This window comes from Siphateles boraxobius, unplaced genomic scaffold (assembly GCF_051911475.1).
Source record: "Siphateles boraxobius isolate OS27281-9 unplaced genomic scaffold, OSU_SipBor_1 13, whole genome shotgun sequence".
In the NCBI taxonomy this organism is placed as follows: Eukaryota; Metazoa; Chordata; class Actinopteri; order Cypriniformes; family Leuciscidae; genus Siphateles; species Siphateles boraxobius.
In genome coordinates this window covers 2,725,001-2,740,342 of record NW_027508733.1, presented here as the reverse complement: position 1 = coordinate 2,740,342, position 15,342 = coordinate 2,725,001, and the positions used below count along the sequence as shown (strand labels likewise).

The window sequence follows — 15,342 nt, the reverse complement described above, 5'->3', positions numbered from 1 at the left end:
CTAAGAAAAGAAAGGGCTCCCAGAGTTGCTTTGGATGTTGATTGGGACATTGCTGCCATATTCCCAGATAACAGAAATGGTAGACTTGTTAGAGAACAATACATTACAAATTATTTCAGTTAATTTAGTTTTGATTTAGCCCATCCCTTAATAAAGGATAATGTAGGCTATAAAACTTTTTCACGTGTACATGCATTTTATTTGGCATCGGTAGCACACACTGTGGTTATCTTCCCACATTCTAGTTCTACTTCACTGGATCAATAACTATAAAGTGTACTTGACATTCATACAAAAAAAAAGTTACAAGACATCAATGGTTTTGGAATATTTTTCTTTTATTATTTTGCTGTTGTCACTTGTCAGCTTGGAGCTTTGGAGAGAAAAAATTATGATGATTAATACATTGTGTTACAGTCATGGTTACAGTATGAACTGAAGTCATTACTTCTCTTTTTAGTTTCTGGATTTCCAGTTTGGCTCTAGTGGCCAGAGATGTTTGTTCTTTAAGAGGAATAGATAGATACAAATGATAAAATAGATTAGATGGATACAAACAGAGCAACGTATCTGATTATAGATTACATCAAATCAATTAGAAACAAAACCTACATACAAATAGATAAGAGTAAAAAGATTAAACAGATTATAGACATAAAAGAAACCAAATAGATGCACATAGTGGGTAAGTGTTTGCAATTATTCTTCATGTTAAATGCATGTCCACTGGTCACATTTAAGACAAAGTATACAATTATTTTTGAAAATGACAAGTAACTCCTTGAATTGTAATTATAAGGGTTTCAGTGGAGCACTAGTTATTTGGACTACTTACGCATTCAATCGGTCCGCTATTGTTTGCCAGGCATTCTTTTTATTTTTTTATTTCAGCAGCTGTATTGCCTTTTTTACATATTATATGTTTCACTTCTTCATACGTTTCCATAAGAAGCTGTTGCTCATTAGGCGATGAGCAACAGCTTCGGGGTTTGTCCATTTTTGCATTGGTGATTCTGTGATCGACTTCGTGATCTTTTTAAGAATGCCGCGAACGTGCATTTATCCAAATTATATCAACCTGGCTTGACATATCTGTGCGTTCTCATCTTGGCTCAGCAAACATGCAACGGATTAAGCCGGGATGCACTGATTAAACTAGGTCAAGCCACGACTGTTCTGTTATCCTGGCTTTCTTAGTTCTACTTTTGTGCAATACCTCCCAGATCAGTCAATAAACACTAATATCAGCGCTGACATCAACTAATATTTCTGAATACCCAGAAATATGATCAAATCTAATCAACAATCTTATATTTGGTTCCAATTGAATTTTTTATATACGGTCTGTCATCTCAAACTATAAGCGATTCAACAATTCAATATGTAAATAGTAAATAAGAATATTTGAAGGAGAAGACAAATGATGTCTACTCACAATTGACAGAAACTCTGAATGATTTTGATCTTCCTGGAAACTTCAGTAGTTCATAATCTCCAGCATGTTCAGTTGTGGTGTTTGTGATGGTCAGAGATCCAGTTTGATTGTCCAGCTTCAGTCTGTCTCTGAATCTCCCATCAAGAACATCATCATATACAGTGAATCTGTTGCCCCATTTATAGATTTCTGCTATTATTGTGTTTTTAAATCTCCACAGCATCTGATCATGACGCTTTATTTCACTAAGATCAGAGTTTAGAGAGACTGAATCTCCCTCCATCACTGACACTGACTTAACTTCATCTGTCAAACAAACAGAGAACAAACAGAAACAGGGTTTGTCAGAGATTAATACTGTTAAATAACTTTATAATGGTTTACTAAAGTTAATAGTTTAAAATTAAAATTTAAAATACAGAATATATATATTTTTTTAAATGGTTTATGAATTCATTTACATTGTCATTATAAAATAGGTGTAAACGTTTTTGAACTCACCAATGACAGTGAGAATGAAAAACTTTCTCTCACTGTTGATCTCTAGCATATAATATCCAGTATGTTCAGTTGTGGTGTTTCTGATGGTCAGAGATCCAGTTTGATTGTCCAGCTTCAGTCTGTCTCTGAATCTCCCATCAAGAACATCATCATATACAGTGATTCTGTCGGCCCGTTTATTGATTTCAGCTATTAATGTCATTTTATCTCCAAACGTCCACTGAATCTCATCATCATCCTTCATTTCAGTAAGATCAGAGTATATAACGATGGAATCTCCCTCCATCACTGACACCAGGACTGAATCATCAAACACACACACACACACACACACACACACACACACACACACACACACACAGAGAGAGAGAGAGAGAGAGAGAGAGAGAGAACAGAAACAGAGTTCGTCACAGAATAAGAGGATCAAGTTAATGATTTAGAAAAGTAAATAGTTTGACATTTAAAATGTAAATGAATATCATTTAACACAAACAGCAAAATGGAGTTTGAATTATCAATTGTATTGTGCTGATTACAATTAAAAATTGGTGAAACTGATTTTGAACTCACTAAAGACATGGAGAATGAAACTCTTGATCTCACTGTTGATCTTTAGTAGATAATATCCAGCATGTTCAGTTGTGGTGTTTGTGATGGTCAGAGATCCAGTTTGATTGTCCAGCTTCAGTCTGTCTCTGAATCTCCCATCAAGAACATCATCATATACAGTGATTCTGTTGGCCCGTTTATTGATTTCAGCTATAAATGTGTTTTCATATCCAAACCTCCACAGAATCACATCTTCATCCTTCATTTCAGTGTCAGGGTTTAGAGAGACTGAATATCCCTCCATCCCTATCACTGACTCTGACCAAAAACCATAAACTTCAACCCCTCCTGAAGAACAGAGTTTTTCACAGATTAAAGTTTTAAAATCTCTTGATGTTGGTTTGATGAAGCTTCACTAAAATACTTTTAATCATTCAAATGTGAAATTATATTACATAATAACTGAGTTTAGAGCTGAATTCAAACTTGATCTAACAGTAAAATCACAGTTCAATTATTTCTATATGAGAATAACAGTGAATGTTCATCCTCTCAAACTAATTTAACATTTATCACATGGTACCAGAACAGAAACAACTGAAGCCACAAAAAATTTTTAAATATAGAATAGAAGATAAATAAAGAAAGAAAGAAAGTGTTAGTATTAACTTAATGGAACAGAAGAGTAACAAGCAACACTTAAATGTACAGCCCGCAGAAGTCACACTTACCCTGTAACTACATGAACAAGAGTATATTTCAGTACAGTATTTCAGTAAAAGTTGCTTTAGTTCTCAGAGCACTTTTGTTAAAAGAAAGTTCTGTATAAATGCACAGATATGTATGTTCTCGCTAAATTTCTCCCAAATGTAAGATTGTTGTATTATAATAGTAGAATAATAAACCCTTAGTTCTAAAATACCTACAGTAATAAATTGTTAACTCTTCTGGTTATTACCCCTTTATTCCTAAAACTTTGCATGTTGTAGGTATGGGCGTCGGAACATGAGTGGGACAAGACGCACACAGTTTTTAAGACCAATGATATTGGACCCACTCACTTGTACAGGGCTGCCAACTTTTGAGTTTAGCTTGGCGTGAGACTACTCCAACGGGGGGGAGGGGGGGGGGGGGGGGGGGGTTGGTCTGCACACGCAAGGTCTCTCGCTCGCTTACCTCTGCCGTGCGCGCGGTTTGGAGCACAATATCTTTACTCTAGATTACGGGATATTTAACTAATTTGCGGTATAACTAGTCGATCGCGAATGGCTCAACAGGTAGATATATAGATAAACTCATCTTTCAGGCATTTTACCTACCGGGTTGACACTTAAGCGTGAGAAATCGGGGGTGTGGCGTGAGAGCGTGAGAATTGGGTCAATTGCGTGTGTCTCACGCTCAATGCGTGAGAGTTGGCAGCCCTGCTTGTACATTCAGCGCATATGTCTGTTCAGATATAGATCTCTGCTGACAGTAATAGGAGTTACCAGATCAGTGGGCGACAGAGGGGCGTTTTCGACCGCGTTACCTGATTTGCCCATGTCTCAGTAAGGGTATAGGTTTAGGGGCGAGGTCAGGTGAAAGGCATTATTTTCATTAGTAACCAGTGTTGCCAGATGTACGATAATTCTCGTATTTGTACGATAATTTTGACCTCTGTACGATGTACGATCAATAATGAAAAAAATCCCATAATGCACGGGACATTCTAAAACGCTTAACGTGAAAAACGCTTAACGTGGCTTACTGTACTAAGATAGTGATATTGAAAGACCAAACTCAGTACACATCATAGTAATAAACTATATATAAAAAAATAAGATGAGTCCAAAATATGAACGCAACGCGTTTAATTACACGTTAAGCATTAGGGCTGGGTATTGACACAAATTTCACAATTCGATTCGATTTCGATTCACAAGCTTGCAATTCGATTCGATTTCGATTACGATTCGGTTCGATTCAATATTGATTATTTTGGATATCAGGTACAATACATGGCAAATTTTCTCAAGAAAAACAAATCTCTTAACCAATGCTGTAAACTATGGGAGTCAGTTGTATCATTAAAATTGTTTCATTAGCCTACTATAGTCTAATATTAAAGGTAAAGATTTACTGATTTGTATACAAACAATTACACTTTTATTTGTTTTTCTAATAATAAAGTTATATGAAATATAAATATTTAAATGGTGGCTGTCATAAAAACTTGCCAGATTTATTCAAACATGCATTAAATATTGAAAAACATAAAATAATTATAAAATAACATAAAATGCATATGTAATATGGTGCATATATTTAGCAAAATGCTCCTCTGTAGAGTTAATTTTTCTAGCCGATTAACGAGTTCATGGTCACTGGATATGGTTTTTCTGAGGTAAATGTGACGTTACATGACATTGTTTACAAGCTGTTTCACTGACGTCTTTCCTCGGTTGAAACAATGATTGAGCAATTCCATGTGACAACAAGGATTTCGATAAGTTATACTCTATCTTTTAACACACTTTCAGATGCTCATTCATGTTTATTTCACGCTGTAACTGGTAATATTAAGGCGGAAGAGAAGATTATGTGTGCTCGGCGCTGCTGCTTCTCTTGAGCTGAGCCAGAGCGGTCTCACGCCACAGCGCCAAAACGGTATTTATGTTTTTGAATTTCGTAAGAAAATGGACGTAATTTGAAATCTTAGACTTTGTTTCATATCAATAGTAACAAAGCACACAGATTATTGCGTTTATTGGATGGGATGGCGCTACAATGTTCCATTCATTCATCAACTGAAAACAGGATGACTAATCGATTCTTGGGATTTAAGAATCGATATCGGTTAATAAAAATGAGAATCGATTAAAATCGAGAAATCGATATTTTTTACCCAGCCCTATTAAGCATTTTCTTCCCATAGAAAACCGTTATAAGAAAACGCTTAACGTGGCTTATTGTACTAAGATAGTGATATTGAAAGACCAAACTCAGTGCACATCATATTAATAAACCATACTATGTATAAAAAAAATAAGATGAGTCCAAAATATGAACGCAACGCATTTAATTACACGTTAAGCATTTTCTTCCCATAGAAAACCGTTATAAGATAACGCTTAATGCATTTTCTATAATGGATATGGTAAGAAAATAATTAAACGCATTGTGTTCATATTCTGGGCTCATCTTATTTTTTTATACATAGTATGGTTTATTAATATGATGTGTACTGAGTTTGGTCTTTCAATATACTGTCTTAGTACAGTTAGCCACGTTAAGCGTTTTCTTATAACGGTTTTCTATGGGAAGAAAATGCTTAACGTGTAACTAGAAAAAAAGTTTGATGAGACAAACTTTAAGTTGGCTTGAGAAAGCCGGACCAGAGAGTTTGAAAAAGTTTAAAATAGTTTGAAGTTTGATAGATGTATTAGTTAGAAAGAAAGAATAGTTAGAAAGAAAACGATACGTTAGAAAGAAAAGAAAGATTAGTTAGATAGATAGAAAGATTGGTTTCAATAAAAGAAAGATTAGTTAGAAAGAAAGATTAGTTAGAAAGAAAGATTAGTTAGAAAGAAAGAAAGATTAGTTAGAAAGAAAGATTAGTTAGAAAGAAAGATTAGTTAGAAAGAAAGAAAGAAAGATAGATTAGTTAGAAAGAAAGAAAGATTAGTTAGAAAGAAAGAAAGATTAGTTAGAAAGAAAGATTAGTTAGAAAGAAAGATGGATTAGTTAGAAAGAAAGATGGATTAGTTAGAAAGAAAGAAAGAAAGATGGATTAGTTAAAAAGAAAGAAAGATTAGTTAGAAAGAAATAAAGATTAGTTAGAAAGAAAGATGGATTTGTTAGAAAAAAGAAATATTAGTTAGAAAGAAAGAAAGAAAGAAAGAAAGAAAGAAAGAAAGAAAGATGGATTAGTTAGAAAGAAAGAAAGATAAAGAAAGATAACTTAGTTAGAAAGAAAGATAGATTAAGTAGAAAGAAAGAAAGAAAGAAAGAAAGAAAGAAAGAAAGAAAGAAAGAAAGAAAGAAAGAAAGAAAGAAAGAAAGAAAGAAAAAGAAAGATAGATTAGTTAGAAAGAAAGATAGATTACTTCGAAAGAAAGAAAGAAAGAAAGAAAGAAAGAAAGAAAGAAAGAAAGAAAGAAAGAAAGAAAGAAAGATAGATTGGTTAGAAAGCTCGAGTCAGAACAGTCTGAAGGTCTGACCCGAGTTTGGAGTTTGTAGAGTTAAAACTCTAGGAGGAGTTAGAGTCAGACAATTTTGGTTAAGAAAAAGAAGAAAAAGAAGAATAATAATAACTAGAAAAAGTTCGTCGAGACAAACTTTAAGTTGGCTTGTGAAAGTTTTAACCAGAAAGTTTAAATTAGTATAAAGTTTAAATTAGTTTGAATGTTAAAGTAGTTTGAAGTTTAAAGTTTAAAGTAGTTTAAATCTTAAATTAGTTTAAAGTTTAAATTAGTTTGAATTTTAAAGTAGTTTGAAGTATAAAATAGTTTAAAGTTTAAATTAGTTTAAAGTTTGAATCAGTTTAAAGTTTGAATTAGTTTAAAGTGGTTTAAACTATTTCAAAGTTTTAAATAGTTTAAAGTTTAAAGTAGCTTAAAGTTTAAAGTATAGTTTGAAGTATTTTAAAGTTGCTAGGGTGTTTCTAGTGGGTTGCTAAGGTGTTCTGGGTGGTTGCTAGGCGGTTGCTAAGGTATTTTGAGTGGTTGCTAGGGTGTTCTGGGTGGTTGCTATGTTGTTGCTAAGGTGTTCTAGGGTATTTTGGGTGGTTGCTATGGTGTTGCTAGGGTGTTTTAAGGTATTTTTTGTGGTTGCTAGGGTGTTCTGGGTGGTTGCTATGGTTTTCTGGGTGGTTGCTATGGTGTTGCTAGGGTGTTCTAGGCTATTTTGCGATGTTGCTAGGGTGTTTTAAGGTATTTTGGTTGGTTGGTAGGGTGTTCAGGGTGGTTGCTAGGCAGTTGATAGGGTGTTCTGGGTGGTTGCTATGGTGTTGCTAGGGTTAGTTAGAAAGAAAGATAGATTAGTTAGAAAGAAAGATTAGTTAGAAAGAAAGATAGATAGATTAGTTAGAAAGAAAGAAAGATTAATTAGAAAGAAATAAAGATTAGTTAGAAAGATTGATTTGTTAGAAAAAAGAAAGATTAGTTAGAAAGAAAGAAAAATTAGTTAGAAAGAAAGATAGATAGATTACTTAGAAAGATAGATAGATTAGTTAGAAAGAAAGATTAGTTAGAAAGAAATAAAGATTAGTTAGAAAGAAAGATTGATTTGTTAGAAAGATTAAAGAAAAAGAAAGATTAGTTAGAAAAAAGAAAGAAAGATTAGTTAGAAGTAAAGAAAGATAGATAGATTAGTTAGAAAGAAAGAAAGATAGATAAGTTAGAAAGAAAGATAGATTAGTTAGAAAGAAAGATAGATTAGTTAGAAAGAAAGAAAGATAGATAGATTAGTTAGAAAGAAAGAAAGATTAGTTAGAAACAAAGAAAGGCAAGGCAAGGCAAGGCAAGTTTATTTATATAGCACATTTCATACACAATGGTAATTCAAAGTGCTTTACATAGAAGAAATTAAAATAATCAAAAGAAATCAGAATAATTAAAACAGTTTAGAATAAAAGATAAAATACAGAAATCAGAATAATTAAAACATAAAATAAAATACAGTACTAACAGTCGGACGAGCAGTGGCACAGTGCTCATTCAGTAAATGCACAGTTAAACAGATGTGTTTTGAGTCTGGATTTGAATGTGACTACTGTAGGAGCACATCTGATCTCTTCTGGAAGCTGGTTCCAGCTGCGGCTGGCATAGTAGCTAAAAGCAGACTCGCCATGCTTAGAGTGAACCCTTGGTATTTCTAGCCGATGTGATCCTAATGATCTGAGTGATCTGTTGGGTTTATATTCAGTGAGCATATCTGCAATGTATTGAGGTCCTAGGCCATTGAATGATTTATATACCAGTAATAATACTTTAAAATCTATCCTAAATGTAACTGGCAGCCAGTGTAAAGACCTGAGGACTGGTGTGATGTGTTCATATTTTCTGGTTCTGCTCAGAATCCTAGCAGCAGCGTTCTGTATGAGCTGCAACTGTCTTATGGTCTTTTTGGGAAGGCCAGTGAGAAGTCCATTACAATAATCCACCCTACTGGTGATGAAAGCATGCACAAGTCTTTCTAAGTCTTGACTGGAAACAAAGCATCTAATTCTTGCAATATTTTCAGGTCAGGTGATAATATGCTGATTTAGTTATTGCTTTGACATGACTACTGAAACTAAGGTCTGACTCCAGAGACACACCCAGATTCCTGACTTGATTTTTAGTTGTTTGACCCCTAGACTGAAGGTATGCGTTCACCTTGAGAACTTCATCTTTGTTTCCAAACGCAATGACTTCAGTTTTGTCTTTGTTTAACTGAAGAAAGTTTTGGCACATCCAATTGTTTACTTCATCAATGAATTGGCAAAGGGAGTCAATGGGGCTGTAATCGTTAGGCGATAGGGATAAGTAGAGCTGTGTGTCGTCTGCATAGCTATGGTAAGCGATTTGGTTCTTTCTCATTATTTGGCTCATTGGGAGCATGTACAGGTTGAATAGGAGTGGCGCAAGAATTGAGCCTTGAGGGACTCCGCATGTCATGGATGTCCACTCAGACTTATGGTCTCCTATACTCACATAATAACCTCTGCCTCCTAAGTATGACCTGAACCATTTTAGGACTATCCCAGAAAGCCCGACCCAGTTTTCCAGCCTGTCAAGAAGTATTTTGTGATCGACAGTGTCAAATGCAGCACTGAGGTCGAGTAGTACCAGCACTGATAATTTGCCTGTATCAGTATTTAAGCGAATATCATTTATTATCTTTATGAGCGCGGTCTCTGTACTGTGGTGCGGTCGGAAACCAGATTGAAAATGGTCAAAGTATCCATTCGAGCTTAAGAATTTGTTCAGCTGATTGAAGACAACTTTTTCAATGATCTTGCCTATGAAAGGAAGATTTGAGATCGGTCTATAGTTGTTTAATATGGTCTTATCCAGATTGCTCTTTTTCAGGAGGGGCTTGACAACAGCAGTTTTCAGGGAGGTCGGAAAACTCCCAGAGAGAAGTGAGGCATTTACCACTTCTAGGAGTGAGAGAAGATTCTGTTTATGTACCTGGGGAGGCAGAAGGGGGAGACACTCCAGAGAACAGACGAACAAGGACCTCTGACCTAGATGTCAGAAGGCCATTTGGTGCAGGGGAGCTTAGTGGGCCAACTAGACGTCTATGGAAAACTACTGGGAGGAAGGCTCTGGGGGGAAGAAGGCCTTGAAACTAAGATAAAAGCTAGTTCAGTCTGTCTGGGGGTGTGTCACTCTTCTGCACAGGGTAACAACTGTGTATTAGACTGCTCCTATTCTTGCAAGAATAAATACTTCTATTTTATATAATTTGACTCTGAGTGTCTCTTACGCAGTGATGTTTGTTTGAGATGAATTTTTGCCACAACAGATTGGTTGAACAAAAGAAAGATGGATTAGTTAGAAAGAAAGATGGATTAGTTAGAAAGAAAGAAAGATGGATTAGTTAGAAAGAAAGAAAGATTAGTTAGAAAGAAAGAAAGAAAGAAAGATTAGTTAGAAAGAAAGATTAGTTAGAAAGAAAGATTAGTTAGAAAGAAAGAAAGAAAGATAGATTAGTTAGAAAGAAAGAAAGATTAGTTAGAAAGAAAGAAAGATTAGTTAGAAAGAAAGATTAGTTAGAAAGAAAGATGGATTAGCTAGAAAGAAAGATGGATTAGTTAGAAAGAAAGAAAGAAAGATGGATTAGTTGAAAAGAAAGAAAGATTAGTTAGAAATAAATAAAGATTAGTTAGAAAGAAAGATGGATTTGTTAGAAAAAAGAAATATTAGTTAGAAAGAAAGAAAGAAAGAAAGAAAGATGGATTAGTTAGAAAGAAAGAAAGAAAGAAAGAAAGAAAGATGGATTAGTTAGAAAGAAAGAAAGATAAAGAAAGATAACTTAGTTAGAAAGAAAGATAGATTAAGTAGAAAGAAAGAAAGAAAGAAAGAAAGAAAGAAAGAAAGAAAGAAAGAAAGAAAGAAAGAAAGAAAGAAAGAAAGAAAGAAAGAAAGAAAGAAAGAAAGAAAGAAAGAAAGAAAGAAAAAGAAAGATAGATTAGTTAGAAAGAAAGATAGATAGATTAAGTAGAAAGAAAGAAAGAAAGATTAGTTAGAAAGATAGATAGATTAGTTAAAAAGAAAGAAAGATTAGTAAGAAAGAAAGAAAGATAGATTAGTTAGAAAGAAAGATAGATAGATTAGTTAAAAAGAAAGAAAGATTAGTTAGAAAGAAATAAAGATTAGTTAGAAAGAAAGATGTATTAGTTGAAAGAAAGAAAAGAAAGATGGATTAGTTAGAAAGAAAGATTAGTTAGAAATAAAGGAAGATAGATAAGTTAGAAAAAAAAGAAAGAGAAAGAAAGATAGATTAGTTAGAAAGAAAGATAGATAGATTAGTTAGAAAGAAAGAAAGAGATTAGTAAAAAAGATAGATTAGTTAGAAAGAAAGATAGATTACTTCGAAAGAAAGAAAGAAAGAAAGAAAGAAAGAAAGAAAGAAAGAAAGAAAGAAAGAAAGAAAGAAAGAAAGAAAGAAAGAAAGAAAGAAAGAAAGATAGATTGGTTAGAAAGCTCGAGTCAGAACAGTCTGAAGGTCTGACCCGAGTTTGGAGTTTGTAGAGTTAAAACTCTAGGAGGAGTTAGAGTCAGACAATTTTGGTTAAGAAAAAGAAGAAAAAGAAGAATAATAATAACTAGAAAAAGTTTGTCGAGACAAACTTTAAGTTGGCTTGTGAAAGTTTTAACCAGAAAGTTTAAATTAGTATAAAGTTTAAATTAGTTTGAATGTTAAAGTAGTTTGAAGTTTAAAGTTTAAAGTAGTTTAAATCTTAAATTAGTTTAAAGTTTAAATTAGTTTGAATTTTAAAGTAGTTTGAAGTATAAAATAGTTTAAAGTTTAAATTAGTTTAAAGTTTGAATCAGTTTAAAGTTTGAATTAGTTTAAAATGGTTTAAACTATTTCAAAGTTTTAAATAGTTTAAAGTTTAAAGTAGCTTAAAGTTTAAAGTATAGTTTGAAGTATTTTAAAGTTGCTAGGGTGTTTCTAGTGGGTTGCTAAGGTGTTCTGGGTGGTTGCTAGGCGGTTGCTAAGGTATTTTGAGTGGTTGCTAGGGTGTTCTGGGTGGTTGCTATGTTGTTGCTAAGGTGTTCTAGGGTATTTTGGGTGGTTGCTATGGTGTTGCTAGGGTGTTTTAAGGTATTTTTTGTGGTTGCTAGGGTGTTCTGGGTGGTTGCTATGGTTTTCTGGGTGGTTGCTATGGTGTTGCTAGGGTGTTCTAGGCTATTTTGCGATGTTGCTAGGGTGTTGCTAGGGTGTTTTAAGGTATTTTGGTCGGTTGGTAGGGTGTTCAGGGTGGTTGCTAGGCAGTTGATAGGGTGTTCTGGGTGGTTGCTATGGTGTTGCTAGGGTTAGTTAGAAAGAAAGATAGATTAGTTAGAAAGAAAGATTAGTTAGAAAGAAAGATAGATAGATTAGTTAGAAAGAAAGAAAGATTAATTAGAAAGAAATAAAGATTAGTTAGAAAGATTGATTTGTTAGAAAAAAGAAAGATTAGTTAGAAAGAAAGAAAAATTAGTTAGAAAGAAAGATAGATAGATTACTTAGAAAGATAGATAGATTAGTTAGAAAGAAAGATTAGTTAGAAAGAAATAAAGATTAGTTAGAAAGAAAGATTGATTTGTTAGAAAGATTAAAGAAAAAGAAAGATTAGTTAGAAAAAAGAAAGAAAGATTAGTTAGAAGTAAAGAAAGATAGATAGATTAGTTAGAAAGAAAGAAAGATAGATAAGTTAGAAAGAAAGATAGATTAGTTAGAAAGAAAGATAGATTAGTTAGAAAGAAAGATAGATTAGTTAGAAAGAAAGAAAGATAGATAGATTAGTTAGAAAGAAAGAAAGGCAAGGCAAGGCAAGGCAAGTTTATTTATATAGCACATTTCATACACAATGGTAATTCAAAGTGCTTTACATAGAAGAAATTAAAATAATCAAAAGAAATCAGAATAATTAAAACAGTTTAGAATAAAAGATAAAATACAGAAATCAGAATAATTAAAACATAAAATAAAATACAGTACTAACAGTCGGACGAGCAGTGGCACAGTGCTCATTCAGTAAATGCACAGTTAAACAGAAGTGTTTTGAGTCTGGATTTGAATGTGACTACTGTAGGAGCACATCTGATCTCTTCTGGAAGCTGGTTCCAGCTGCGGCTGGCATAGTAGCTAAAAGCAGACTCGCCATGCTTAGAGTGAACCCTTGGTATTTCTAGCCGATGTGATCCTAATGATCTGAGTGATCTGTTGGGTTTATATTCACTGAGCATATCTGCAATGTATTGAGGTCCTAGGCCATTGAATGATTTATATACCAGTAATAATACTTTAAAATCTATCCTAAATGTAACTGGCAGCCAGTGTAAAGACCTGAGGACTGGTGTGATGTGTTCATATTTTCTGGTTCTGCTCAGAATCCTAGCAGCAGCGTTCTGTATGAGCTGCAACTGTCTTATGGTCTTTTTGGGAAGGCCAGTGAGAAGTCCATTACAATAATCCACCCTACTGGTGATGAAAGCATGCACAAGTCTTTCTAAGTCTTGACTGGAAACAAAGCATCTAATTCTTGCAATATTTTCAGGTCAGGTGATAATATGCTGATTTAGTTATTGCTTTGACATGACTACTGAAACTAAGGTCTGACTCCAGAGACACACCCAGATTCCTGACTTGATTTTTAGTTGTTTGACCCCTAGACTGAAGGTATGCGTTCACCTTGAGAACTTCATCTTTGTTTCCAAACGCAATGACTTCAGTTTTGTCTTTGTTTAACTGAAGAAAGTTTTGGCACATCCAATTGTTTACTTCATCAATGAATTGGCAAAGGGAGTCAATGGGGCTGTAATTGTTAGGCGATAGGGATAAGTAGAGCTGTGTGTCGTCTGCATAGCTATGGTAAGCGATTTGGTTCTTTCTCATTATTTGGCTCATTGGGAGCATGTACAGGTTGAATAGGAGTGGCGCAAGAATTGAGCCTTGAGGGACTCCGCATGTCATGGATGTCCACTCAGACTTATGGTCTCCTATACTCACATAATAACCTCTGCCTCCTAAGTATGACCTGAACCATTTTAGGACTATCCCAGAAAGCCCGACCCAGTTTTCCAGCCTGTCAAGAAGTATTTTGTGATCGACAGTGTCAAATGCAGCACTGAGGTCGAGTAGTACCAGCACTGATAATTTGCCTGTATCAGTATTTAAGCGAATATCATTTATTATCTTTATGAGCGCGGTCTCTGTACTGTGGTGCGGTCGGAAACCAGATTGAAAATGGTCAAAGTATCCATTCGAGCTTAAGAATTTGTTCAGCTGATTGAAGACAACTTTTTCAATGATCTTGCCTATGAAAGGAAGATTTGAGATCGGTCTATAGTTGCTTAATATGGTCTTATCCAGATTGCTCTTTTTCAGGAGGGGCTTGACAACAGCAGTTTTCAGGGAGGTCGGAAAACTCCCAGAGAGAAGTGAGGCATTTACCACTTCTAGGAGTGAGAGAAGATTCTGTTTATGTACCTGGGGAGGCAGAAGGGGGAGACACTCCAGAGAACAGACGAACAAGGACCTCTGACCTAGATGTCAGAAGGCCATTTGGTGCAGGGGAGCTTAGTGGGCCAACTAGACGTCTATGGAAAACTACTGGGAGGAAGGCTCTGGGGGGAAGAAGGCCTTGAAACTAAGATAAAAGCTAGTTCAGTCTGTCTGGGGGTGTGTCACTCTTCTGCACAGGGTAACAACTGTGTATTAGACTGCTCCTATTCTTGCAAGAATAAATACTTCTATTTTATATAATTTGACTCTGAGTGTCTCTTACGCAGTGATGTTTGTTTGAGATGAATTTTTGCCACAACAGATTGGTTGAACAAAAGAAAGATGGATTAGTTAGAAAGAAAGATGGATTAGTTAGAAAGAAAGAAAGATGGATTAGTTAGAAAGAAAGAAAGATTAGTTAGAAAGAAAGAAAGAAAGAAAGAAAGAGAAAGAAAGATAGCTTAAAAAGAAATATTAGTTAGAAAGAAAGAAAGATTAGTTAGAAAGAAAGATGGATTTGTTACAAAGAAAGATGGATTAGTTAGAAAGAAAGAAAGAAAGATAGATTAGTTAGAAAGAAAGATAGATTAGTTAGAAAGAAAGAAAGATTAGTTAGAAACAAAGAAAGATAGATAGATTAGTTAGAAAGAAAGAAAGATTAGATAGAAAGAAAGAAAGAAAGAAAGATGGATTAGTTAGAAAGAAAGATGGATTAGTAAGAAAGAAAGAAAGATGGATTAGTCAAAGAAAGAAAGAGAAAGAAAGAAAGATGGATTAGTTAGAAAGAAATATAGATAGATTAGTTAGAAAGAAAGATAGATTAAGTAGAAAGAAAGAAAGAAAGAAAGAAAGATTAGTTAGAAAGAAAGAGATTAGTAAGAAAGATAGATTAGTTAGAAAGAAAGAAATATAGATTGGTTAGAAAGAAAGAAAGATTAGTTAGAAAGAAAGAAAGATGGATTAGTTTGAAAGAAAGATGGATTTGTTAGAAAAGAAAGATTAGTTAGAAAGAAAGATAGATAGATTAGCTAGAAAGAAAGAAAGATGGATTAGTAAGAAAGATAGATTAGTTAGAAAGAAAGAAATATAGATTGGTTAGAAAGAAAGAAAGATTAGTTAGAAAGAAAGAAAGATGGATTAGTTTGAAAGAAAGATGGATTTGTTAGAAAAGAAAG

At 34.0% G+C, this 15,342-nt stretch overlaps 1 protein-coding gene across 2 annotated transcripts in view; it reads right to left on the bottom strand.

Annotated features, from left to right (window-relative positions):
• Positions 1 to 320: 320 nt before the first annotated feature.
• The window catches only part of LOC143735768 (uncharacterized), an 18,295-nt gene continuing 3,273 nt past the window's right edge, over positions 321 to 15,342 (bottom strand). Inside the window, exons 2-5 of one of the 2 annotated variants that reach the window (XM_077226011.1) lie at positions 2,507 to 2,833; positions 1,937 to 2,236; positions 1,436 to 1,741; positions 321 to 504 (exon numbers count right to left, since the gene is read on the bottom strand). In XM_077226011.1, the coding sequence (XP_077082126.1) occupies positions 503 to 504; positions 1,436 to 1,741; positions 1,937 to 2,236; positions 2,507 to 2,833 (935 nt within the window). In that variant the 3' untranslated portion in view covers positions 321 to 502. The remainder of the gene's footprint in view (positions 505 to 1,435; positions 1,742 to 1,936; positions 2,237 to 2,506; positions 2,834 to 15,342) is intronic. The other variant, XM_077226010.1, reaches the window with a different exon arrangement.